Source organism: Megalobrama amblycephala, linkage group LG10, assembly GCF_018812025.1.
Source record: "Megalobrama amblycephala isolate DHTTF-2021 linkage group LG10, ASM1881202v1, whole genome shotgun sequence".
Taxonomy (NCBI): Eukaryota; Metazoa; Chordata; class Actinopteri; order Cypriniformes; family Xenocyprididae; genus Megalobrama; species Megalobrama amblycephala.
Window position 1 is genome coordinate 17763170 of NC_063053.1, and position 24953 is coordinate 17788122.

At 35.5% G+C, this 24953-nt stretch overlaps 2 protein-coding genes across 31 annotated transcripts in view; both read right to left on the bottom strand.

Moving 5' to 3' along the window:
* Window positions 1-8: 8 nt before the first annotated feature.
* sdhaf4 (succinate dehydrogenase complex assembly factor 4) lies at window positions 9-2540 on the bottom strand. Of its 2 annotated transcripts, none has more exons than XM_048205065.1 (3): window positions 2379-2540; window positions 771-905; window positions 9-563 (listed from the first exon to the last, which is right to left on the bottom strand). In XM_048205065.1, the coding sequence occupies exons 1-3, from the start codon at window positions 2434-2436 to the stop codon at window positions 454-456; spliced, it is 303 nt and encodes a 100-aa protein (XP_048061022.1). In that variant the 5' UTR covers window positions 2437-2540; the 3' UTR covers window positions 9-453. The 2 variants fall into 2 exon arrangements, with proteins under 2 accessions (XP_048061022.1, XP_048061021.1); XM_048205064.1 differs by lacking the exon at window positions 2379-2540 and adding an exon at window positions 1068-1260.
* Window positions 2541-2672: 132 nt separating this feature from the next.
* The window catches only part of tlx1 (T cell leukemia homeobox 1), a 100003-nt gene continuing 77722 nt past the window's right edge, over window positions 2673-24953 (bottom strand). For 20 of the 29 annotated variants that reach the window (XM_048205035.1, XM_048205042.1, XM_048205034.1 and 17 more), the window contains 9 exons: window positions 23314-23574; window positions 22686-22841; window positions 20728-20790; window positions 17764-17912; window positions 16715-16802; window positions 9535-9669; window positions 7189-7726; window positions 6076-6313; window positions 2673-5027 (listed from right to left, as the gene is read on the bottom strand). In XM_048205035.1, coding sequence (XP_048060992.1) covers window positions 4817-5027; window positions 6076-6313; window positions 7189-7726; window positions 9535-9561 — 1014 coding nt within the window. In that variant the 5' untranslated portion in view covers window positions 9562-9669; window positions 16715-16802; window positions 17764-17912; ... (1 more) ...; window positions 22686-22841; window positions 23314-23574 and the 3' untranslated portion in view covers window positions 2673-4816. Of the gene's footprint in view, window positions 5028-6075; window positions 6314-7188; window positions 7992-9534; window positions 9670-16714; window positions 17913-18823; window positions 19693-20727; window positions 20791-22685; window positions 22842-23313; window positions 23575-24953 lie in introns of those variants that run through there. The other 9 variants (XM_048205055.1, XM_048205048.1, XM_048205058.1 and 6 more) reach the window with 8 other exon arrangements.

The following is a 24953-nucleotide window of genomic DNA, read 5'->3' on the forward strand; positions in this document are numbered from 1 at the left end:
TGCAGTAATAACTTTATGCAGTCTTTTTTATTAAATAAAACTGAATAATTACATGATACCAAACACACTGTGACAAAACTTTCTATGAATGTTTGAAATTTGACAAGAATTGATTTAATGTTTTGGTTGAATATGTTTATTCTTCTAAGAGACCTTTCACCTTTCAGACACTGTTACCCCCTTTCAAAAAGAATATATATATATACACATACACACAGTATATAGCCAATATTACAAATAAAGGTAGATTCTTCTCATTTCAATGCCAATTAAAGACTAAACAGATTCGTTTAAGTAGTTACTACTTTTGCACACATACTATACATTCTACATAGCAGACCCATACAATCAGGGGACATACATAATTATGTATATCTGTATACAGATTTAGTAATTACAGTCAAATGACTCAAATGGTAAAATAAATAAATTTGAATATTTTAACAGGCCAATCTAAAAATCAATACAACGACCCTTCCTTTCCCAGTCACCATATCGTGTAGGTTCAGGGCCTCTGGGACCACCTTTCTCCTTAGTTTCTGGATTCACATCATCTGGAAATCCTGTTAAAGGAGAAATTAAACAAATTAAGAAAAGAAAAAAAAAACATTTGTGTCAATTAATTGTATACACTTAAAATACATGTCATTTCATTTAAAACATGCGTAATAGACATATGTGACTTTTGGAAATACAGTATAGTTCCTATATCCTTCTCAGTCTTTTATGTAATTTATATATAATATATAATGGTAGACGTGTGTTCTTACTTGTAAGGACGTCTTTAGATTTGGTCTCATTTTCGTCCATGTCAAAGCGTCCTTGGGGCGTCTTCGCTTTCTTTAAAGGTTCTTTATCTTTGGTCACCCCACCTGATGCATATCCTGCTGTCCTGCTATGACATGCTGTAGGGGACAGCAGCCAAATATTTCAACAAATCTGTAGCTGTTCCTAAGACTCGAACACGATTCTCAGTAATCAATATAAAGGAGGTTGAGAAATTATACAGATTAATGTGACAAGTACAAAACGACGCATGTTGGATAAGCATCCCAATAAACACTCACCAGGATAAGTCGTCTCTGAAAACATTGCTCTCTTTACAAAACCTCTAGCTGTCGAACAGCAAACACGTAAAAGAGACATTTTGCATGGAAATGTGAATCTGTTGTGAACTTTTCGCTTGTCTCTGCAGAAAATTACACAACTGAAGGATGTTTTGACGACGGAAAATGACGTAGCGTGCGTCATCATTGAGGGACACAAAATACACTCGAGATGGTCGCGGCGGCGCTAAAGAAGCGCAGTTATGGCTGCGCTTTTCATGCGTTTTGGTTTTTCCCCGAAGCGATATTACGAAATAATACTACGATTCCCGTGAGAGTGTGAAATGAAGTGCCAAAATATGCTGTTACAGAACATACTGAGAAAGTATAAAATTACTTTTTGTGATGGTATACGAGTCATAGCTATTAAAGTTTTTATGGTCTGAATGCATAAATACAAACATAAATGGACACTTTATAAATTGTATAAAGTAAAATTATATTATGTAATGTTATGTGGATTTTCTTAAAGGGATACAATTTTAATTTGAGTGAACTATCCCTTTAATTGCATTGTAATAAAACAAAACAAAATCGTAGGCTACTGCATCACACTTTGAATCAGATCTGCAATACAGTTTTGAAATGTACATAATCTATTTCATGTTCCTAAAATAGTCCTAATAAAACTAATCACTTTTCTTGCCTAGCCTATATACCTAGGCTAATTGTAATTTGTATATTATCAATTAGCTATCTCAGACATTATAACGTCTAAATTACAATATGAAAATAATACGTGAGAGTCTAAAAGTTCATAACTTGAAACAATTGGGAATTGCCCAAAGTGCACAATAGTTAGGTTACATTCTACAGCAGTTGGTTCTAATACATTTCAAAATATTTACCATTTTATATAATGTTAGCATAGCCATTGTATGTTGTGAGAATAGGCTTATAGGCTGTAGCTATAGCTCTAAAACAGATTTCGGTCGGCCTGCTTCGAAGTGCTACCTTGCGTTATATTGCCTTATTTTAAGTAGCAACGATTGTTGTCTTCCCAAAACTAGCAACAGGTCCTAAAAATGCAATGAAATTGTATCCCCGACATGAAAATAATGTGGGAAATGCTGCCAATAAATTAGCCGTATAAGCTATATACAAAGCAACTATCGTGGAAAATCAAGATCATTAAGAATATAGACATTAAGAATATAGAATATAGATCTTTAGGCTATGTTAAATTAGACCTTCATAAAGTTAAACTCTCATCTCATGTCATTATTTCCAGCCAATCGAGTTGTATGAATGAGATATTTTACAGTATGTTACCGTATAGTCTTTTCTGCGCTAAATGTCTCCCATCTCTGGAACGTTTTAAGCAACACATTATACGATTTCGGAAGAGATGATGAAACGTACTGGATAAGCTTCTGGTTAGTTTCAGGAACACCGTCACATCTGCACATAGTTAATATCACAAACACACATATGCACTCTCTACTCTCCAAGACATGCACTTATCATTCAGCCAAATATGTCATTCACTTTGAGTGGAGATTCATCTCTCTATCCACAATGACTAAACCTGCGAGGTGTTTCTATGGTTACTCAACAAAAAGCGCTAAACAAATCGAACAGTCAGAATGACCCAGGCTGAGACATGACCATAGATATTTAATCGTTCATATCAAGCTATAATAAAATATATTTTATATAGGTCACGCCATCTTCGAAGAAAATAAAGGACAAATAAAAATCTTGTAATCACAAGTTTATATTTCAATATAAACGAATAATAAGCATAACAGTGCTACCACGTTGATCTGCTTTGATAAACTGTTGGATGTGTAAAATTAAAATTCAAACAAAAAATGTAGAGTTGTAGGCCTAGGTGTACAGGTGTTACTGAACACATATTTCGATATTTCGTTATTTCATTTGTAGGCTATCTAGTTCGAATAGCATATTTGGACAAAATAAATGGCTGTGTCTGAAGGTTCCCGAGAACATTTAAGTTAGAAAAGACAAACTATCCAGAAAACGAAAAACTTAAATGTAATACAAATGTTTAAAAAAAGTACATATTTGACAACGAATAAACTTTCTGGAAAGTAGCAACAACATATAGCCTAACAAGTGCTTTAATTAGCTATCACGCGTCCGTCTTCACGGTGAAAAAATGAGTCTCGTTTATCACAAGCATAAAGAATGATTTTTATGTAAAATCATATAGGCCCATTTTTCCTGGCCTATGTTTAATTCACGAATTTGTTGAAAGTTTCAATTAACAAACGTGCAAAAATGCAATCCCTCTATGTAAGCATAGCCTACATCACGATTATGAAAAAAAGATATCTGAAAAATAAATTGGTAACACTTTATAATAACTTTGTTCATAACATTACGTTCATTAGTTGATTACAGTTGATTTAAATACAGTTTATTCAAATAGTTAATTAAGCTTGTTTGGCCTTATATTTTCATTCCTCCAAGTAGGCTACACTCTAAAGGTTCTAAAAGTGATGCTATAGAACCTTCCACCAAAGAACCTCTGAGTTCATGGAATGCCAATAAAGAAACATTTTTAAGAGTGTATGAATTTACTAGAGTTCGTTGTTTTTACAACACGAGAACATGTTTTACGCGCAAAAGTCTGTTCACCTCATATTAATATAGACCTAATTAGATGTTTAAATTAGGCCTATTCAAAGTAATTAGACACATAATATTAACTTTAATTTTGTCAGTATTTTAAGCCTACTTTTACATAGGCCTACAACTTAGCCAAAGAGGGAGTCGCGGCGAAACTTTTAGGTGGTCTGAAAGTGTAAACATTGTCATGGCAAGGAGGTCCGTGAACACTCACGACTCTTTCGTTTTCACTCGATTGTGGGTGCAAGCTTCTCGGGGTAAACTTGGGGACGGTCTTCATTCCTTTCAGCAAGGCCGTGACAAGGTTAGCCTATAACGATGCTTATTTTCATGCCACAACAGAGAGGTAGCGTTTCGCTTTAGATTCACCAATCAAGCAGTGTTTTTTCACTCAAAGTAGCCTAGTGTGCAGTCATAATGGTGACAGTAATGCATTGCGCGAGAGTTTGATGTGCTAAGATACCAATGAGCTAAATGGTAAATATGGCCAATTTATTTATTTATCTGTCATCATATTTTCCTAGTAGTAATAAAGTATGCAGTGATAATGTAGCTTTAATTGTAAGATAATTTGATAAACTATTAAGTTTACTTGTAATTTTGCGGTTGTCCTGCAGGTGTCCTTAAGATTTATTTAATGTACAACACATTTAGTTCTGTGACGAATTTTTAATAGGTCTACTTAATACTATGCTTTTGGGGGAAAAGCCCATATTTTTATGAAGATTCGTCCTTTTGTTTCTATTTGTTAATATTTTATTTGTAATATTTTGTGACTTATTAAACTTATTAATAGCTAAAAGTTATTAAAGTGTTACCACAAACGTTAGGCTATTGGAAGTGTACAAAATAAAATGAATGTTTAAGGTACAAATGAAATATATGCTTTTATGCTTACATTCTGATCGTTGCATTTTGAAAACGAAAAGATGAAATCAATTAGCCTTAAAAAAAGATTATTCTGCACGACTGCAACGGAGAGCGGCAAGTATATTTTAACCGTTTTTACAAGTTGCATATTACAAATGAAAGATTAATTTTACGTTAAAAAGAAGAAAACAATCTGATGTTGAGATATTCCTCTGTACATCCCACGTCCACAAAAGTCTCCCATCTTAATCAGTGTTGGGAACGCTACTGATTTTCGCCGTGTTCTCAGTCCAGGGCTGGAGGTTCTGAAGTGCGAACAGAGAGCTGTTGTGAAGGCAGATTGGGTCCGGAGTAACAGGCTGGTTTATAGTCTTTTGAAAAGCCTCTTGTTGAAGTTGCATAAGAATTCGGTTCGCTTGTTGTCGCTCTGCTTCTCTCTCCTCCGCTGTCTGCCGCCTGTATGGATTTGGATCACAGAACACAGGAGTCTTTTAGTCGGTGATTCCAGTCGTGATTTCCAACCGTTTTAGTTAGTAGCCTAGTTGGCTAAAATGTAAATTTAACCAAAGGATACAAACATGGAACCTTAATTACAAAGAATACAAAAAAGACTTTTATTCTCTCTCTTATTAGCTATAATTAGGCCTCATAACGTGGATTTCCCAAAAGAATTCTGACAGACCTTACATTGAGTCAATCGAACCCTTTTATTTATTGTTTCATAAACGCTCCCAAGAGCACATTATTTTGTCATTAATTCCGTCAGATTACGTGCATGGAAAACTTATAGATTTAAATTGCAGAGTGCAGTTTTTTTAATGTAGTATATTTTAGGCCTTTATGAATGTATATGATATATGTATTAATAGGAAATATAATTATTTTAAATAGGCCTAATATACATAAATATCATTCAATATAAATTACATTTCAGGTTCTCAGATGTCAATGTCGAACGCTTGTAGCCAAATCACAATAAGATTTATTTTTCATATGTTATAAGTTTTAATAAAATGATTATTTATTTATTTATTTATTTTTGGTACATGAACTTCATCATAACGTCAATTATCCAGCTTCAGCAGACGTTAATTAACGTCCTAACACAAGACTTTAGAGCAATATTGGTTACAGTAACAGAGCATAATAAAATATAAACTGGAGTAAAAAATGCATTGGTAGAAGTCCATAATTTAGTTTTGAGATTATAACCTGTCGTGGTCAAAGAAAAAAAAAAAGACACATTCAACCAATACTGGTGGCTAATTCAAAATTAAATGGAGCCGATTAATTATTTACAGATGCATTGATTGGATTGCTTTAATATAGGTTATATATTGAGTGAACTGCATTAACAGGCCTTACAAACCACTTATGGAATGCATTATGGAACTGACCCAACTGACCTCATGGAGTAAGCTGCTTTAAAAACAAAATACTCAACTGAGACGAAAAAGAATGCATTACATGTGAGTGTAAAACCATGATTATCACAAAAGCTCACCTCCATTTAGTTCTTCTGTTCTGGAACCATGTTTTGACCTGCGCATCAGTCATTTTAAGTGCTTTCGCTAAGGCGGCCCTCTCAGCTGACGCCAAATACTTCTGACGGTGGAAGCGTTTCTCCAGCTCACAGATCTGGAGGCGCGTGAACGACGTTCGGGGCTTCTTCTTCTTCGGAGGGGTTCGGTTCTGATACGGGTGACCTATACGGCGTGTTACAGTGAACGGTGAGAGGGCCACTATATTGAGAGACAGATTGAAAGCAAGCGGAAGAAATCAGCAGAGCCAAGCAGTGAGAAGCAAATGAGACTTCCAGAGTTGAAAGACTTTTGTCCTTTAAAAAACATGCAACACGGAATATATCGAATAAGTTCAGCCAAGCAAGCAGACAGGAATCTTTTTGGCAGCTCCTCATGATGACCTTTGTTAAAAAAAAAAAAAAAAAAACACTGTAAAAATGTTTTGTCATGCACAAAATATGTGCCTCATGGTAGGCGAAGTGATTTTAACAGAATCAATATTAATTTGCCTGAATCAAAGAAGGTCAAATCAATAGCTCATTAAGGTAACAACTGCACAGTGTAATTATTTTACATAATGCTAAAACAATAAGTACTATCCACACACAAACTTTATAAGATCTATTTTTTTTTCTGTGGTTTACAGATTGCAGTGGTTGATAATGTGTAAAAATGCTTGTTTATTAAATCGCGAAACCGGTGGCTTACTAAACTTTATATCGAATATTTTATATAATATTTTTATTATATAAAATATTTAAAAAGCCTATATATTTTTTTTATTTATATAGCCTAGGCTATATATTTAAACCGAACGTTCTAAAATGTTCTTTATAACGTTGTCATAAACAAAACTAAACGAATGACTTCAACAATTAAATCATTATAAATTATAATCCGTGAATTTTCTGAAAATTTTAAGGAAAAGTTGTGAAAGTTACAGCCTGCAATAAGTCGTAGTTTTTCGCCAGCTTTCATTACTGATTGAATTACCGATTTTGTTACATGATGAAAACATTTTTTCAGTGTGATTAAAAACGAAAAAATCCAATCGAGCATAAACATGACTGACAGTTCAGATTGATTTCTATTACCTGTAAATCTGTCTTTGGTATATCTCCTGTTACTCTCCATCCACGGAAACGTTAATCCCGTGAGATTGTTAATGGTGCCCATGCTTCCCATACTTGGCACCGTGGAAGCGTTGGTGGGAATGGACGAGTGAACGCTGCCCAGCGGCCGGTGCGCTGGAACCCGGATCACTCCCGAAGAATTAAGGCAATTCCCATTAACATTCGTGCCCAAGTTCATGTTGTACGAGCCGTTGAGGGAACCGACGCTACACGAGTTTCCATTGTATCCAGCCGAGTTATTGACGCTGTAGTTGCCAGTCATGGTATTGTAGGCTGTGCTGACTATGCAGCCCAAACCGTAGTCCAGGTCCTGCATTCTGGGGTTGGAAATCATGCAGCTCCCCTGGTCTGCATTGTTAAGAATCTGATCGATCCCAAAACTGATGGTGTCTGCGTGCGTATGGTGGAGATGCGCTCCCATATGATCCATGGTGTGGAGAGGCGCGCGCTCCTGCGAGCCTACAGGATCCTCCACGTCACCCCAGTTATCATACAGCAACTAAAACGCAGTTTAGTCCAGAGTTGTCGTTATCTAATTGCGTTGAGTGCATGTGTGAGAAAGACTGAACTACAGACGATTGTCTTTTTTACTGCCTCCCTTTACCCTTATAGATATGCCGGATGGAGCCACGGGAACATCAATCAAAATGCCAAAGAGGCTGGGTAAAATTAAGCCTCCAATTCTGGGGTGAGAGACCCAATTGGCTAAAGAATCCACGACGTTCAATGAAACTCACTGGAATTCCCAATTCAGCACAGGACAACTCAAAAGAGAAGATTTATTAAACCAAAACAGGCGATTTTTCAGAACACCACACTCACAATTACATTACATTATCTTGGCCATGCAGTTTATGTTGTTGAGAAATGGTGTCTAATATGTATATATATATATATATATATATATATATATATATATATATATATATATGTATATATATATATATATATATATATATATATATATATATATATATATATATATATATATATATATAAATCATGCGAAGAGGAGGAGCCCCTTTCACTCTTGTTATACAACAGATCAATATTTCGCGACCATGAACTCTTAGATTTCAAATGAATTACAGTGGTTTGTCAGTATTTTAGAGACAGATCAATCACGCTATATATTTAAAAGCATACTGTCAACGATATTACATTTCATTGTGAAATTAAATCTGAATAAAGCAATCATACTCAATTGTCTTATTCATCAAAATGGATGATTATTCAGGTTGCAAGAAGATGGAGAAATATGAATGAAATTCTGGATTAAATGTTTTTTAAACACTGCCTAATTTTAAAATTATTTATTTTAAAAGTTGTTAGTCGCGACAGAATTTATTTACAATCCACATTCATTTGGCAAGATGCATTGATCCATTGCAGTGTGTTCGTGTGCTAACTTTTTAATTATTCATTTTATTGTGTATGCATTAATCTTTCTAAATCAGACGATAACAAAAATAAATATGCAATATTAGAATGAAAGCAAACACTTTCTGGTTATCGATTCCTCCTGGAAGAAAGGAGGTGGTGGTTATTTAACGTAAGATGCATTTATTAATATTTGATGCTCAGATTAATGCTGGCCAAATGACCAACATTAAATTTTAATGAAGTACAATGGTGTGTATTTTCGCTAAAATTGACATTTTTCGTTTTAGTGATAGGCTATACTTAATTATAGTGTGCTAGTGCTTAAAAATACATAATTAATGTGCTCTGCAACTGGTAAACGATTGATTTCCCCAACATTTTAAACGAAAAAGATAAAGTCACTAGAAAGGCTGGATTCATTTGGGACGATCAGTTTATGTGATTATATTACCAACCCACCAAGGTCCACTTAAAAAGGTGTCATTTATTTCACAATTTCATTCCTCTGATGCAAATTAATGTGATTGGAACCGAAATGATTTACATTAGATGTACGTAGGCTACTTAACCGACTTACGTACAAAACCGTAGGTGTCGATTCTTTATCAGATTAGAGGAATTTTAAAGGAATTTAGAAATTACATTTTAAAGGAATTTCTGTCAGTACATTTTGGTCTGCAGTTTGTTGAGGTTTTTCCCGCCACACCAAAATGTCCTCCTTTGCTTAGCTTGTCAACGTTCTCTTTCATAGTTAGCTACTGAAATGTGTTAAAGTTTTGATATGGATTTTTCAATATAGATATTTTAATATAATAAGAACCCATCCTTTTATTTTGACTTCCTTTGACCTCCAGCATCACGTGAACCCTAGTTTATTACCGATTTACCAGCACGCTCAAACTGTCTGTGGTGCATCAAGTCTACCTGTGTAATGCTTGACATCTGATCCATCGGCGCTCACTGGCGCCACTTCCATCAGCTGCATCTCTGAGCGCAGTCGAGAGCGTACAGCCCTGCTGCTGACAGCTTCAAGTAGTACATCTACATTGATGCAGCACTCTATCAAGACATGAAAAGAATTTAGCCATGTTTCATTTACATGTCGCTATATTCAAAATACTCATTCTAAAAATGAAAACAAATGTATCAGCATCAGATTTGTTTTTCATTTTGCTCACTGTACATCTGAAATACAATTATAGAGGCAGATATATCTTCTGTATATGGAGTTCATCTTTTGAGAAATGTTTGTGGAAGGTTATCTCTAACATATTGTAAATAAAGCATGGTGACCAAAAAGAATGCTTTTTTATGTCAAATCTCACACACCTCTTTTTTATCTAAATATGCCAGGTAAAGCTATTAAGCAGCTATTAAACCTCACTAATATTTAGGCCTACTGTAGAATTACAGTTCTCAGTTCCGTTTATTTTTATTTTGGAGGACAGAATGTCAGGTTCACTGTCTTTAACCTCTGAAATAGATTGATGAACTCAGCAAATAGAGCTTCTTAATGCATTATGTCAAAGGGGAAGGGACTGGGCTTCTTTTTTTTTGGCCTGTATTGTTAAAAAGGAAATAGGAGGAAAAAGCATGCCTCATATTAACCACATGAAAAACGTACAACCATATAACTTTTAAATACATCTAAAACAAGTAAGCAACAAAAGCTTTCATTCTCTAAATATGGTTTCTCTTTACCATTCATATTGATCTATGATTTGAAATGACGGTATGAAGCAAAACGGCTCCTCAAGGGAGTGTGCAAGCAAAGTGTATGGCCTCTTTTAAATGTAGAAGGTGCTGCACTAAGGTGAGACAGAATATGTCTGCTGAAAGCAAACTGGAATGATGACCAAGCACCGGTTAACAAATGTCCAGATCAGTTGCTGAGGTGCTGAGGGACAGGACATCCATTAACTTGTTGTGTCTCCCATGCTAATGACTTATTTTAGTGGATAATGTGTCTGTCAAAACATAGTATGAACAATTATTTGATAAATTGCCCATCATTATAATATTTCTTACAGTCAAGAAAGAAACTAAATGCTTTTGCAATGAGAGGATAACTTGACTAACGTTGACCTATAGTGAATAAGTCAAATTATTGAACTGGTTGTTTGCCACTACACCAAATTTAAGAAGTCAAAACAAGGTTATATTATGACTTTGTTCAGAAATATAAAATGACATCTTTCATCAAATAATAACAATGTTCTTTAATGAGGCTATTAAATCATTATCACAACTAATCAATAATAATCGAATCTCCCTGCTGCACAAGCTAGGATGTATATAATAAGTGTCGTTCGTAATGCAATAATGCAATTTGTGTGGCAAAGCTGTATCATTAAATATTTAGGCCAATTTAGCCACTGTGCACTTTAATATTCAAACAAAAGTTATGTGGGTGATTGTATATGTTGTCTCTTAAAAAACAAACTTTCTTTAGGGCGAGGTAGCCATCTTGTACATTTGTTTGCACATTTTCATGCTCAATCTAAAAACACAACTTACAAAGTAGTAAATGCAGCCCTTCATAATGCTTATTTCCAGAGGAGTGCTTGTGATGGCTACGCAGGACAGATAGCTCACAGGTTGAATTGGAGTACAGATTTATAGTTTGAATTCCCACTCCCACAAACACATGGGAAGTCTCATTTCATACTCCAGGCACCATGTGGATTCACTCTGCGGTCTAATAGTGGACTTGACACCCATGACAGCGGAAGCTGCTCCTCCCCTATAGCCACTGGATGGTGTGTCTGTCCTCTCAAGTGTGGGTGCATCCTGTCGCCTCTTTTATTTAGGGGAGGCGGTTGAAGCCGGCCTCACTTCCCTTTTCCATCCTGAATGCAGCAGCCCAGCTGGGACCTGTTTACTTCACAGAGATGGATGGACTCATCCCACCAGCTACTGGTCATTACGTGTGAGATCAACACTATTGCTCCCCCTCCCAAGCTCCATGGACCAAACAGAAAAAAAAAAAAACTTCTCCAGCAGTCAGTCTGTACCATTAGATGCAAGATTGCCAAAGCAAATATTCATATTTCCAGTAACTAAGGATATTTTGATTATAAAAACATCAGATATCTCCCTACTGTATTATTTGAACTGTTTCATAGATTATGTCAACAGAAAAAAATGTAACCTACTTAAAGGGACAGTTCACCTAAAACTCACCCCCATGTTATTCCAAATCTGTATTGATTTCTTTCTTCTACAGTACACAAGAAAAAAAAATCTGAAAAATTAGTCTTTTTAGTTTCTACAATGAAAGTCATTGTTTTAGACCCCATTGACTTTCACTGTATGGAGTAAAACAGTTTTCAAAATACTTACATTTAATCAAAATACTTATGGGAACAATGAGTATGAAGCTCAAGAAAGTGCATCCATCCACTATAAACATAGTCCACACAGCTCCGGGGGGGTTAATGAAGGCCTTCTGAAGTGAAGCGATGCATTTGTGTAAGAAAAATATCCATATTTAAAGTAAAATATCTAGCTTCCGCCAGACTGTCTTCCGTATTCAACTTCCTTAGAAAGTGTAAAACTCTCGCAGTTCAAAACGCTTACGATATGTCTTACACCTTCCCATTCAACATACATTTTTTTTCTTAAGTTGAATATGGAAGGCGGTCTGGTGGAAGCTACGTTTATAATGGATGAATGGATGTGGATGGAGGCACGCTCTTGAGCTCCAAACTTGTTGGTCCCATTCACTGCCATTATAAAGCTTGGATGCATCAGGATATTTATCAATATAACTCAGATTGTGTTAATCAGAAAAAAGAAAGTCATATACACCTAGGATGGCTTGAGGGTGAGTAAAGCTTGGGGTAATTTTCATTTTAAAGTGAACTAATCCTTTAAATACAATTTTAAATAAATTCTTTTATAAAATAAAGAAAAATGAAACAAGAAAGAATTATAAAGAAAAGCTGAAGTGAAAGTAGAAAATGAGTAAAAAAAAAAAAAAAAACAGAAGAAATGAGCACAGGAGAGGGAAAAGCATGTGGGAAAAGAATAGATATTAATCCAGCAATTTTACAATAAGCAGGGAGGGTGTCATTAATCAAAATTACATATTATATGTGACCTAATTTTTCTTTTTCATTATCTTCATTATATTCCAAACACTGCAGCATCTACTCTGAATGCATAAAGAGATTTTCATACATATATTCATGATCACATTGCAGGAAAAGCAGGCAATATTTTTTCATTAAATCCCTGACTATGATAGCTACATGTATATATCGAAATGTTGAAAGATCAGGGAGTTATCCAAACAATGCCATTAATTTCCTTTATTATCAACAGCGCAGCAGGAGAGGCAACCAGAGGCATCATAATCTGTCATCACACGGTGCCTTCAACAGGTAGGCTGTTTTTGTGTTTATCTTTTCCTCCTTGTTCCCTCTCCCCTCGTCCCAATTATGCAGCTTGCTACACCATAACAAACAGGTCCACCAGCCCAAACCTACAAGCCAGAAACACAGCCACAGACTAGCTGGTGCCTGCACAGGCCTCGGGGGCTTCAGCTCACACCTAATGATCTGCTTTGATGGACAGAGGCTGTGGGCCAGAGCTTAGCGTCTCCCATGATACCTCACCCCCCCCACACACAAACAGCAAGGTATGTGGCATCAGCTGATATACTTATTTAAGACTGACATTGACCCTTCCTTCAAAATTCCTTTAAGAAAACATAGCATGTTGATATTCTTTGCTCTGTATTCAGTCTATCTTGCACTCTAATATCATCATAAAGCACAAAGCAGTAATTACTATGAATGTCTTTATATTTGTTCACAGTTTACTTAGCAGACTATTTGACGGCTCAGAAAAGAAAACAGACTGAAATGCATATGAGACATTTATCTAAGCCTTACAGCGCGGCAGGACAGACATCACTCTCAGGGGTCAAAGGTCATCTCTAATTGGGTGAAGAAAAGAAAACAAGCACTCTTTCAGGGTGGTAGATCTAAGGAGGGCAATCACAACAACTCAAAACAGTGGGGACTAAGACTTCAATAACTATTTCCATCATAGAGTACTCCATGAAGTCAATATGGGTGAATGGGAGCATCTGTAAAATTTTTTACATTTTTCTTCATAACACATATAGATACGCCTGATGTTTTTTGTGAAAGAAACATTTATATGTGCCAAAATTAAGTGTACTATTATTAGATTTTAACAGTAGCTGAACAGTTTAAAAAAATGTAACAAAATAAATAATTATTGTCAAAATTAACGCATGCGATTAATTTTTTCATTTTAATGCGTTAACAATATTTAACGCAGCATCTGTTTTTGTCCGTCATAATTTGGATACTGTTACATTATATGATCATGCTCTCATTCACGCAAATGCTTTTAAACCATTCAAGCGCCACAAGACAAACGAGAATGTGCTGTCTGTAATGTCGTGTCAGGAAGATGCGCGTCAGTATCGAGTTCTCTTTTGTGCTTGAACAGACAATAACACAGAGAATTATGCCAAAATGCCTGTTTTGTCGAGTATCCTCATAAGAGCAGCAATAAATGAGTTAAATAATGTCTTAAATGAACTTATGAGAAAATGAGATGTGCGTCAGATCCGCGTCATGTTCGGCAGCGGCAGGTCTTAAAGTCACAGCAGCCTAATAAACCAGTAGCTGTGATGTCTGTCAATAATGTTAATCAAAGAACAAAGATAACAGAGAAAATGGTAGCTTTAAAAAGGCTTAAAGGGTTAGTTCACCCAAAAATGAAAATTATGTCATTAATGACTCACCCTCATGTCGTTCCAAACCCGTAAGACCTCCGTTCATCTTTGGAACACGGTTTAAGATATTTTAGATTTAGTCCGAGAGCTTTCTGTCCCTCCATTGAAAATGTATGTACGGTATACTGTCCATGTCCAGAAAGGTAATAAAAACATCATCAAAGTAGTCCATGTGACATCAGTGGGTTAGTTAGAAGTTTTTGAAGCATCTAAAATACATTTTGGTCCAAAAATAACAAAAACTATGACTTTATTCAGCATTGTCTTCTCTTCCGGGTCTGTTGTATATCCGCTTTCACTCCACAGTGACGCTGCTTCTTCTTCTTCTTTCCTGTTTTACGGTGGTTGGCATCCAGCTTATTGGTGCATTACCGCTCCCTTCTGCTCCGGACAGTGACGCGATTAGGACATCCGCGACATGCACACCTATGCACCATTTTAAAAAATATAGCAATACCAAAATACAAACAATGTAGAATAGCTTGAATACAGCGTGCGTCTCCATCAGACTGTAAACGAAGCTCGGGCGCACTAGATAACACGTCATCAGCATCACTGTCCGGAGCAGAAGGGGACGGTAATGTACCAATAAGCTGGATGCCAACCGCCGTAAAACAGGAAAGAAGAAGAAGAAGCAGCGTCACTGTGGAGTCGTGAACGCTGATATACAACAGACCCGGAAGAGAAGACAATGCTGAATAAAGTCATAGTTTTTGTTATTTTTGGACCAAAATGTATTTTAGATGCTTCAAAAACTTCTAACTAACCCACTGATGTCACATGGACTACTTTGATGATGTTTTTATTACCTTTCTGGACATGGACAGTCTACCGTACATACATTTTCAATGGAGGGACAGAAAGCTGTCGGACTAAATCTAAAATATCTTAAACTGTGTTCCGAAGATGAACGGAGGTCTTACGGGTTTGGAACGACATGAGGGTGAGTCATTAATGACATAATTTTCATTTTTGGGTGAACTAACCCTTTAATTAAACTATATTTACAATTTATCCAGTGAAGACTGTAAAGTGTTTGAAAACTTTGTTCAATTTCTGTATATTTCCGAAGGGCCACATTTAGGCTATTATAATGGGTTTATGTGAAGGTTGTTTAAAGTTCACTTAAATTAAAAGTTGTTATTTTTTAAAGCCTAATAAATGTTGCAATTGATAGCTTTCAGTTATAATGTAACGCTGAATGTCTATAACTAATGTTCAAAAAAAATCAATTTCATAGAGACATCAGTACCAGTATTAGTATCAGTGATACTGGCCTTCATTCATAAAAAGATGCAATAAAATAAAAAAATATTATATATATTTAATATAAAAATTAAAAACTCAGAACAAAATGTGTGATTAACAATTAGTTTATCGATTGACAGCACTAATGTTAATACTTCAATATTAATGATAGTTTTCTCCTTTATATGTTACCAGTTAAAGGAGTTGTCAAGAAAAAAAAAGTGTTTAAAAAAAAGCCCTCTGTAGATGAAATTAGGAATGAAAGGATGGTAAGGAAACTGTCTTCCATTATGAATCATAAATCTCACCCACTAAATGAAACAGTGCAGGCTATGTGTAGCTCATTTATTAATAGACTTATTTGTCCACATTGCTCAAAAGAGAGGTATAGAGATATCTTTTCTTCCATCTGCCGTAAAAGGCTGTATAATCAAAGTTGATCATGACTTGCTGTATGCTGTGCCATGGTTTATGGTAACAGCTAGTGATAATGACTTTTAACCATCAACCTAGACATAAAACAGCTTTTTTTTTCTTGCTGTTGTTGAAAAAATTTGTCTCATGAACAGTGAACATTGATGTGCTGAGTAGGTTTCATCACACTGACTTATTTGTGACAATTGTTACGATTGCTCCCAGTCTCTAACGAATCCCTTATCACAAACCTTAATGTAGAAAAAGTTACATCCCCCTCAAATTCAGTTCTAGAATGTCGCTATATTTTTATATGCCAGTAAAATATAATCATGTTTTACTTTGACTCGTGGTAAAAAGTTTCTCGAGTGAATGCTCTTGAGTATCATCTCAAGCTTCATACCACATTGAGCTTTATCTCATTCATGTTCGCTCCACCAGACACAGGGGGTCAACTCTGCAGTACAAAAGTCATAAATATCAGAGCGCCAGCAACTGAGCACATTATATTGATGACTCCATCCAAGCAAAATGGAAAGCTGTAGACGTGTGCTAACTTGATTCTTGTGGGATTATGGAAAATCGTTCTTTCCCATCCCACAATCAATGTGTGGTACTTTCTGAAATGTTGAGCTTTTGCATTCAGTGTCTCAAACTCACACATACCTCTGTGATTCTGTTTCCAGAATAATACACACTTCCAAAAACAGCAGCCATTCATCTGGGAAAGACATTTTTCTCTGCATACTGCAACCTCGGAAAAGAGAAAATAGTGACATGATGAATTAGGGCACATCAATTTCTGTCCATAAGCAATACAGATGTATTCATCTTGCACTTTATCTTTTTATTTATTGGAGATAGCACTTATTTTGTCAAGAAGAAGCTGGGAGAGAGTTATGATCTCTTTAGCTGGGTAATGGTCAGCGGCAGCTTGACATCCTTCAGCCCAGTAAACAGTGTCAGGTCCTAACATTGCGCAGGCGCCACTCGTCGGGCTTACGGGGGAAACGCGTTCGCTTCATTCAGATGTCAACATGACCCACGATAGCTGCGTAACCACCGTCAGCGGCCCCCTCGGAAGAGAAGGGGGCAGGGCAGGGGACAACAATAATGATGCGCTGCTTTTGTTGGCTTTAATTGAACAAACTTTTAGTACATCCCCAAAAAACAACAAAGCAGTCAATTTGGTGGCAATTAAAACGGACTCATGTTGGGAAGTCATACTTGCTTACAACAACTGCCTTTCCTGCTGACAGGCCGATGATTGATTACAGGGCCTGGGTCGTCTTTTATAACGCGATAAGCCAAATTAAACCCTTGACTGCGGGGGCCCATCTGAGGTCTGGCTGGGCAAATTAAATCTCCTGCACTGATGTCTTTCTCTTCCTCTCATTCTCTTTTTTCCTCTTTCCCACCCTTCTTTCCTCCGTCTAGCTCTTTGTATGTCATACCAACAGACACTATATCACACGAAGAATGAGAGCGAGGAAAATAAAGGAAACAAAACATGGCACAAATGGCCTCAATCTCTCAGGCGGCTCTCTGGGGACCGGCATGCCAGGTGATCTGCAGCAGCAGGAGAGCTGAGGACATTAAGACATATTAAACGTACTAAAGACTTAATGAAGTTCAGGCAAGCAGTGCCACAGTTGACTTTATTAGTTTACACCAGATTAATGGGGATAATCATTTAAGTGATGGAGATGGATTACCCTCTGCAAGATGCTCCTTGGCTCAGGCTGGCCCAGCCACAGACTGACGAGACTCCATAGCCAGGGCCGGAACCAAGATTGAGAGATGGGGAAAGTAAGCCAGAAGTGAAATGCTTCATTCCGCCTCGCAATAAACTACAGGGCTGACGCTGCAAAAAAGTGCGACAAAATGTTAGTGTAACAAAAAACACAAATAAAACTGGGGAGAGCAGTAATTTAGCCATCATGATTGATCAGCAATTTCAGCAATTTATCAATTTATGTGTTAAAGCATCTTCAATAATACAGCTGTACAGAGATTAAGGTCTAGCCAATTCTCATGACAATTAGTAAGAATTTGTAAGAAACTGTGCAAATCTAGCCATAAAGTCCAATAAACCATGATGGAAATCATAGAAATGTATAAAAGTTGTACCTGTTCAAGTGTTCATATGAGCCAAGTTGTACAATTTCATATTGTACAACTTGGATCATTTTGTACAATGTGTATGATTTTGCTATCTTATATGAATTATTATGATTGTCTGTTGGGTCTAGCCTATAAGTAAACACAGATAATTGGTTACAAACAATAAAAATGCATAAAACTGAAAGAAAAATATAAATGGGTAACATATCTACCCAAAATGCATCTTGAGATAGATGAACTCATTTAAAAGTTTAGGGTCAGTAAAATTTGTAATGTTTGAAAGAAGCCTAATGCTTACCAAGGCTGTATTTATATGATCAAAAATACAGTAAAACGGTAATATTGGCAATTATTATTACAACTTAAAAAACAGTTTTCTATTTTTAATTAATTTATTCCTGTGATGACAAAGCTGAATTTTCATAAGCCATTACTCCCATTATTCTCTTCAGAAATCATCCTAATATGCTGATTTGCTGCATTTATCAATGTTGTGCTGTTTATTATTTTGTGGAAACAGTGATACATTTTTTTAGCATTCTTTTATGAACAAAGTTCAAAAGGACAGTGGCATTATAAATGTTACATTGATCAATTTAATCTATCCTTGCTGAATAAAAGTATTAATTTCTTTAAAAAAAAAAAAACTCTTACTGACCCCAAAATTTTGAACAGATGTTTATTTAAAACTGGATAAAATGGGAAAAAGAGAGATAGGATCATAAAAACATAAACTTACGTATTAGCAGCAATGTTATAACAGAGAGATCAGAGCGCTAATAACCTTGACAGTTCTGGTAAATAGATCAGCAAGACCTCAGGAACATTATTTGCTGTCAAGAGGGACACATTCCATAAAAAAAACATTTTTTGAGTCTGAGTTTATCCCAGCTCTACAGCTGATTATATATGTGTTAATGTAGCTTGAATTGCTTTTCAATAGAACCACTCTCACATACATTCAGTGGTATAAATAATACAAAACAACACTAATGTTGTCATTGATGGTAACCTTAACTTCTATAAGCGTTTTCAAATACCCTGTAAAATATATCCTAAAGCTAAAACTGGCCACCAACACATGGTCTCTGACAGGATATTGCATTTCTGACAACAATAAAAGTGTCAACCCCCAACAAACACACAGTGCTGTATCAACCTTCCCAAGAAGGTTTAATTATTGTCTTTCATTGTCTTGCCTTTCCAAGACAGATCTCAGTGTCAAAGTGTGTGACAGATTGAAACACAAGGAAGGTACACTTTGCCACAAACCCCGCAAAATCAGTATCAACTAGCCCCCATTCTCACTAGCAGGCATCTACGTATCCAAAACATATGCAGCATCTTTTTAATGGCTCTCTCTCACCATCTAATGTCACAAAGCTTCTGCTGTGTAAGCAGGACTTCCCCAAATGATGATGGAAAGTCACACTTAAACATAAAGACTGAAGAGCCCCATGCTGTTGAGTAATAGGGCATGAGACTGAAGGGACATCTGTCAGAAAAACTGCAAGAACATCCTGTGGAGGACAGAGTTCAAATGGATGTTATATTGATGTCTGGCATACTGTAGTCTCATTCTGAGCCGTTCTGTCTTATAAAGTACATCTGAACCATTGCTGCACACTCCATTTGCATCCACTGTAAATTCATAATAAACTTATGCCCTGTGGCAGTGAACATCTTGCATCTGATTGCTGTTTTTTGAGGGGGTTCTTTGCCACTGAATTTAAGAAACACTACAATGCTATGGTAACTTTATAAGTTTGTAACCCACAAGCTGGTTCTCAGTAAACCACTATATTTTGTTTTATGAGGTTGCATGATGCATGGCAAACACTTTTTGAGGCCATTTGCAATAACTGAGAAAAATCATAAGTAACATTATACATGTTTTAAAATAATAAAATATTTCTGTTTAACAATAATATTATTGCTTTAGTAATAAAGTAAAATAAAGTTTAAACTATTTTTAAATATTACTGTAAAATAAAAAAATATTTAAACAATTGAAAAATATATTTTATTTAATATATGCAATAAATTAATTGTCTAATATAGCTGTTTAAACAGCTACTTTGTTCAATTTTATGTTAGGAAAAGACAAAACACAAACAGATAAATTTTCCGGGTGAACAAAAAATTCAGGATCAACTTAAGAAACACTTTATCGTAACAAACCCAGTGTGTTTTAGCGGCAGCCCAACTTAATAAAGCTTAATTTCAGGCTAAATAGGCAGGAATAGACAGACAGATGCAAATAGCTTCACTTTCAACAAAGTGATTCATCATCCTGACATGCTACAGGGATTCAAGACAATGCACATATACACACCAGGAATAAACATTAAAATCAAAGGCATATATTGCACCAAATAATTAAAATTACCTAAACAGCTCAGATTCAATTGGAACATGGTGTTACCACATTAATGCAGGAATATTTTAATTAATACAGACAATATATCTTTGTACAGCACTAGTTGGGTGGGCAGGCGAGCAAAGTTACTTAAAAAACAGTTTACTTGTCTAAAAGGTACACAGCCAAGACTTACCAAGAGATGTTGTACATAACAGATCCTTCTGAAACTAATTTTGGTATCTTTCAGGTTGTTCTACTGAAAAAAAAAAAAAAATGCATATCCATTCATTCTTGCATTTCATACTTTTTGAAATAGAATTGTAAAGAAACATATTTGACCATGTTTAACTGATTGATTGAATAAATACGCACAGTATAACCTCAATCAGACATTTCATAGCGATTGTGTATTATTTAATATGTCACATAAATGTATGCAGTCATTCTGTATTCAGTTCATTCTGCATTAAGTGTATCTGAATCATATCCCAGCTCACTGATATAATAAAGTTTAAAGTAGATGTCAACTACATAGACATCTGCATGGCCTTTCCAACGCATATATGGAGCTCTTATATTACACCGAAAGACTGATATCACCACATATGTAAATTATTAATAGCATGCATAGTAAAATACAGGCTATGCATGAAGGCAAATGAAATCTTGACTAAATGAAATTTATAGCAGTGAAAAACAGCACATGAATATACATGACTATGAAAAAAGTACATTAATATCCATGAGATTATGTGATGCAGTGGTGATTTTCCATCTTAAATATGAGCAAGGGATAAAAGAAAATCGTTTATCAAAACAAATTCCCACAAATGTTCATCTGCCCTCTAGTGGTAAGAACACTGTACCTCCACTAACAATGTGAGTTGTAAATATGCACTTAATATTGACAGACTTTAAATACATGCCCTGACTTCAGAGAAAACAGTTTTGCTGGTGAAATAACAAACAGCAATTAGTGCATGTGTTAAATCTATTGTGATGCAATCCATAAAGTTTGGTTGATTAGACTCATGTGACCCCTCTCGCTCTTGAAGGCCTGTTTGAGGTCATGTCAGCAGAAGCCTTTACTTATCAGGGTGAGTTATGGGCTTGTCTGCAGTAATAGCCTGTCAGACACTTACTCTGCCCTCCGTTCGGTTTTCCCCTGTCCTTCCTCTTTCTATCATGCATCAGCAGCGTTATCACTGACCACTCTACAAGACATATGCAATACTCCTGTGTGTTTCTAAGAAAGCAATCATTTCTATTGCTATATGTTCATTATTACAATTATTGGCATAGTTAGTTATTTTGTAACTTTTTAAATCACTACGACTCTTTTTAATACAGTAACAATATTACTCATTTAATAATACCTAAAAAAAATTCTTTTTAATAGATAAGCTTATTGCTCTACCTTGTAATTTTGCATATATTTTTATATTTGATATATTACTGTTTTACAGTTTTGTCATGCCAACAAAATACACTAAATTGAAAGTGAAAAGGAGCACAGAAATTATGCTGTGCAATAATGTAGTTAGATTATATGTTATTGGGTTGCATAATTTATTGGAATAAATTAAGTAAAATTCAATTTACTGTATAAAATACTGTGAAGAAATTCAAGTATTTACATATAGTGGAAATATAGTATAAAATTAATAAGATTTAGCTGTATATAGGCTACACAGTTGATACTTATATTATACTATACCTTTTAAAGTTTGGGGTCAGTAAGATTAGTTTTTTGTTTTTTGATTTTTGAAAGAAATAATGTTTTTATTCAGCAAGGTTCAGCAATATATATATCCATCCATTCACCAAACTGTGTGCCCTATGTAGAGTTGTAGGCATACAGTCAAACCAAAATTTATTCAGACACCTTGAACATTTCATTCATTAATACAGTTTATTCACTATAGTTTAAAAAAATGGTAATAAAATATAACAAGATCTCAGAGTTAAACTGTGTCAGAAAAAAATTATCTTAATTATGTCAGATAACACTTAAGCAAAACATGGTCAAGTCAAAGTGTATGAATAATTTCTGGTTCCAAATTTTTTAGCAATTTTAATGGTAGTCCACTGTATGAAGAATATTTGGGTAAAATATGTCACAGTTTACTTCATTTTGCTATCCTCACTTACATAAATGAACTATAGTGAACCTCTCCTCAGTCATTGGCTGCGTCCCAATTCAGAGGCTGCATCCTTTGAAGGCCGCATTCGAAGGCCGACTGCATCACCGTGGCCTGACGAAGGCTGTCCTAATTCGAAGGCTCTTTCAAATGCGGCCTTGGTTTTCTGTGAAATGAAGGATACAACAGATGGGTCCTTCGTGGCCTTGCCTACCCAGAATTCACTGCGCACTGGTGATGACAAGATTTTGTTTTGAGAGAGAGAAATTGCCAAATTACACTTTTAAACTTAAGTATTGGGTTTCAACTTACTCAAATATCTAATGATAAAAAAATGTAAGAAATAAAAAACAACAACTTTAAATCGGTTCAAGTGTTGACTTATATCTTATTAAGATGCGATTATATATAATTTATACTCTTTATAATATGCAGAAATGGACCATGGTGAACATATTAAGACAGTCTAGCCTTTGCGGCATTCAAAAGACGTGGCCTTTGAAGTCTGAGTCCTTCGAAGGACGCAGCTTCTGAAGTGGCAACACAGCCATTTTGACAGCTCTAGGTAAGGAGGGTTTTGAAAGTTTTGAATTCTCTCTGATTAGCTGGTATTTTTCATATTTAAAAGGAAAGTATACCTCAGTTTTGCATGCTTACACTTCCTCTCCTGCTCTGGTTTCCCAGAATTGTTGAGTCTGTCTTCCCCCATGTCTGGATTGTGCTCTCTCTCTCTCCCTCTCTCTCTCAGTGGTGAATGCATCTCTGATGGGTCCAGACTCATGCAGACCTCTCCCCAGGGCACTGAGCAGCACTTCCACAGACCCAGAGGCCACTTCAGTAAGATAACAGAGGGCCAGAGGTCAGGGATCTCTTTATTTTCATCCACTGCTTTGTCCATACTTGAAAACAGAAACAATATTAAATTATTTACAGAGATTTAGGTCACCGAAAGTTTGTTTTATACCCTACACAACTTTCTTCTTTGGTTGTAGGCATATATAACTCTGTCTAAGCATACAGACCAGTGTGCATGTTACTGAATGAGAGGCAAAACAAACAGAAGCTGTCAGCAGTAAACTAGAAAACTACTGTTCATGTGGTTTCATTTATAAGCATATTGTACTATGCTATAAATAAATTAGGCCTCTCATTAAAATTGACATTTTTATGTTATCTCTAACAGTTTATAGGCCACCACTGCCCTAAGCTACCTGAAAGACTTAAAATAAAACACATTTTCTGGCATACTTATGATATTTTTAATAAAGTGTTGAATAACGACATTATGCTTGTCTGTGTACCGTCCGATTTTGAGTAAAAAGCACTCGAGTCGCTATGGTTATCTCCTCAGGTAAGCACATCTTCTGTTCACGGGTGACCATTAGCGTTTTCTGACTACCTAATCTAACTTTTGTGGTTGTTGAAATGCCGAAAACAAGACTGAAACGTACGTAAAAATAATACACATTTTTAAACAAAAACCAGTCTTTTAATTCCCCACGAAACTCGTTTCTCACCTGTTCGCAGCGTCTACATAGGTACTACATACATGTGTTACTTACATTTCACCACTAGATGGCACAACAAGACAAAAAAGCCATTATTTGACTAAGAGCTCATAGAAACATGACTATTAAAGACCACACGATGGCACCCTTTCTTTTAACAAACCCCAAAGACTGCGGATAATGACCTACTATCCGAGCTGTCCGTGTAACTCTGCTCTCAAAGTTTATGAAATTAGCTCATTGCTTAAAAGTTACTTTCAGTAGGCTACTTTTATATTTGCATATAGGCTTAGGCCTATATTTGCATCAGTATGTTTATATTTACAATATGAATATAGCCTACTCTCAGTAGTCTCTCTCTATCAGTTTTAATTTAGTATTAAGGTGCTTTATTGTGGCATTATGTGGTTTTTTTTACGTAGGCCTATTGCCAAAACATTTTCAGCGTCCAATTGAAATTGTGCAAAACAACAAAGAAAAGAGAGAGCGAAAACAACAAAAGTATTAGGCTATTGATAAAGAAATATAAAATAAATAGCATTAAAGAATAGCCTACAATGAATTTACAAGTAAAAGTAAACAAGTTGTTAGAATAAAATATGAACGGGCATCTGTGGCAGAATATGCTGTCTGACGTTCTGGTTATTTCGCTCATGATCGTTCTATTCTACTCTAATTTCTTCAGAATCATTTTTTCCGGAAGTTATTTCAGACTTTAATTTTTGATTTTCAAAAATATTTTTAATTCATTGTCCACTGTTTTAAATTAC